The sequence below is a fragment of the Tripterygium wilfordii genome, chromosome 11, assembly GCF_013401445.1.
Source record: "Tripterygium wilfordii isolate XIE 37 chromosome 11, ASM1340144v1, whole genome shotgun sequence".
Classification (NCBI taxonomy): domain Eukaryota; kingdom Viridiplantae; phylum Streptophyta; class Magnoliopsida; order Celastrales; family Celastraceae; genus Tripterygium; species Tripterygium wilfordii.
The window spans coordinates 5,632,826-5,635,024 of NC_052242.1; the positions used below are offsets into that span (position 1 = coordinate 5,632,826).

The 2,199-nt window shown below is 35.4% G+C and overlaps 1 protein-coding gene across 1 annotated transcript; it reads left to right on the plus strand.

Annotated features, from left to right (window-relative positions):
- The first annotated feature begins 1,875 nt into the window (after positions 1–1,875).
- LOC120008724 (uncharacterized mitochondrial protein AtMg00820-like) lies at positions 1,876–2,199 on the plus strand. The gene has a single exon (XM_038859103.1). The coding sequence runs from the start codon at positions 1,876–1,878 to the stop codon at positions 2,197–2,199; it is 324 nt and encodes a 107-aa protein (XP_038715031.1).

The window sequence follows — 2,199 nt, forward strand, 5'->3', positions numbered from 1 at the left end:
ACAATGGCCGTGTTCTACTCTCTTATCTGAATATATCCCATTTATTATTATTTATTTTTTTTCCATAAGTTTGCCAAGTGGCAATCATGCACATAATTTTCTCCACTTGTTCACTCCACTCTTTCCTATTGTACGACCTCCCATGTTGTTCTTCTTCTTCTTTTTTTCTTTAGATAGTCTCTAATTCATTTACTTCCCTTAGAGTGTGTTTGGATAGAGGGATTTGGAGGGAAGGGAAAGGAAGAGAAATAGAGTTTCCTTCTAATTCCTTTGTTTGGATAGTTTATTAAAAATTAAGGGGAGGGATTTGAGGGGATTTGGGGGGAAGATTTCATTAAATTTTTGTTAAAATTCTTTCTCTCCAAAATGAAGTCATTTGGAGGGAAGAGATTACTAATTAAGTCATTTGTAAGTTAAATATTTATTTTACCCTTATACATAATATTTTAACATAAAAATAAGGATAAATTAGTAAATTAAACAAATTTTCTTTCCTTCTTTTTTTTTGTCTATCCAAACACAGGAGATGGAAAAATAGTCCCCTTCCCCTCCCTTCCCTTCTCTCCCCCTCCCCTCCCTTCTCTTCCCTTCCCCCAAATCCCTCAATCCAAACACACTTTTAGTGTTCTTTGGCCATTTGTATTTCATGCGTTGGCTTTTATTAATTCATTCTCCTTTTGCATGCATAGTAATCATTTCTTGTACTAGCCTTTGTTTCCACTAGGTTGTAATGCGTCAAATATATATATATATATATATATATATATATATATATATATATAATATATATATATATATATGTCTAATCCATGCCATTAAAATTTCAATTGATACCATTATCACTACATATATATATGAGTCTAGATGTATATATATGCATATGTCACGCCATTTTTGACCGATGTACATTTTTTTTATGACCCATGTAATTGTTTTCATTAATTTTGCTAATCTTAATTCCAACATTGATGACTTACTCACGTCCATGACACATGTTAGATTTTGGGTCAAAATTATACAAATTTGTACATGTATCCGTATGGTTATAAAAGTACTTTTTTTTTCCTCAAAAATCTTTATTTATTTAACTATTTCTCCAAGGAAAAATTTACATGTAGATAACCCTATATTCCTACATGTGTACAAAATCTTGATAACCTACTTGATAAATTTTCCAGGTGTCACACAAACTCCCATTCAGTTTCTGATCTTATGCCTTCCAAACTGCGGCATACCTCATTAATCGTCTTCCCTTAAATTCAACTAGCCCCATTACACCATTTCAGAAACTATTCAACACTAGCCCTAACTATCATAAGTTCAATACCTTTGGTTGTAAGTGCTACCCCTGGCTTCGCCCTTGTAATCAACATAAACCTCAACCCCGATCCAAAGAATGTATTTTTGTAGCCTACTCTACCTCCCAGAGTTCCTACAAGTGCCTTGATCCCATCACCCATCGTCTGTACCTATCTAGACATGTCCTTTTTCATGAATAAGTTTATCCTTCTTACATTGAACCCTCTCCTTCAACTGACCCTGTCCCACTACTGCTAAACTTGTTGTCCTCTCTACCAACAATTCCAGCCTGCATCCCACCGACCCCATTACTTCTGGACTTTCCACTTGACCCTCTCCAACATCGATTACTTTCTCTAAAACTCATGTGCGACTCCCATCAGTACCTCCTATCCCTTCCACAACTTGTCCTTCTCAACCTCCATCTTCAACAAACACTCACCCTATGATCACCACATCAACGAACCTTATCTTCAAATCAAAAGCTCTTCACCACACTACCCTTCATCCCTTATCGTCTCTTCCTGAACCTAAAAGTATCAAAAATGCCTTAAAATAGCCACATTGGATGCCACCATGCAATCCGAGTTTAATGCTCTTCTGCAACATCAAACATGGACATTAGTGGAACCCACTCCTGATATGAAACTCATTCAGTTGAATTCGCTGTTTAGAGTTAAACAAAATCCTAATGGTTCAATTGCTCATTACAAAGCTAGATTACTGGCACAAGGATTTGCTCAAAGACCTGGTGTTGACTACAAAAACACCTTCAGTCCAGTGATAAAACTATTGAAGGTTGATTCAAGAGTTGCCAACTCAATATTTGTGTTTGACTTGGTCTTTGATATTGCTGTTAGTTATAAATTCTTGTTCCTAAAGTTTATGGTTATTAGTTGA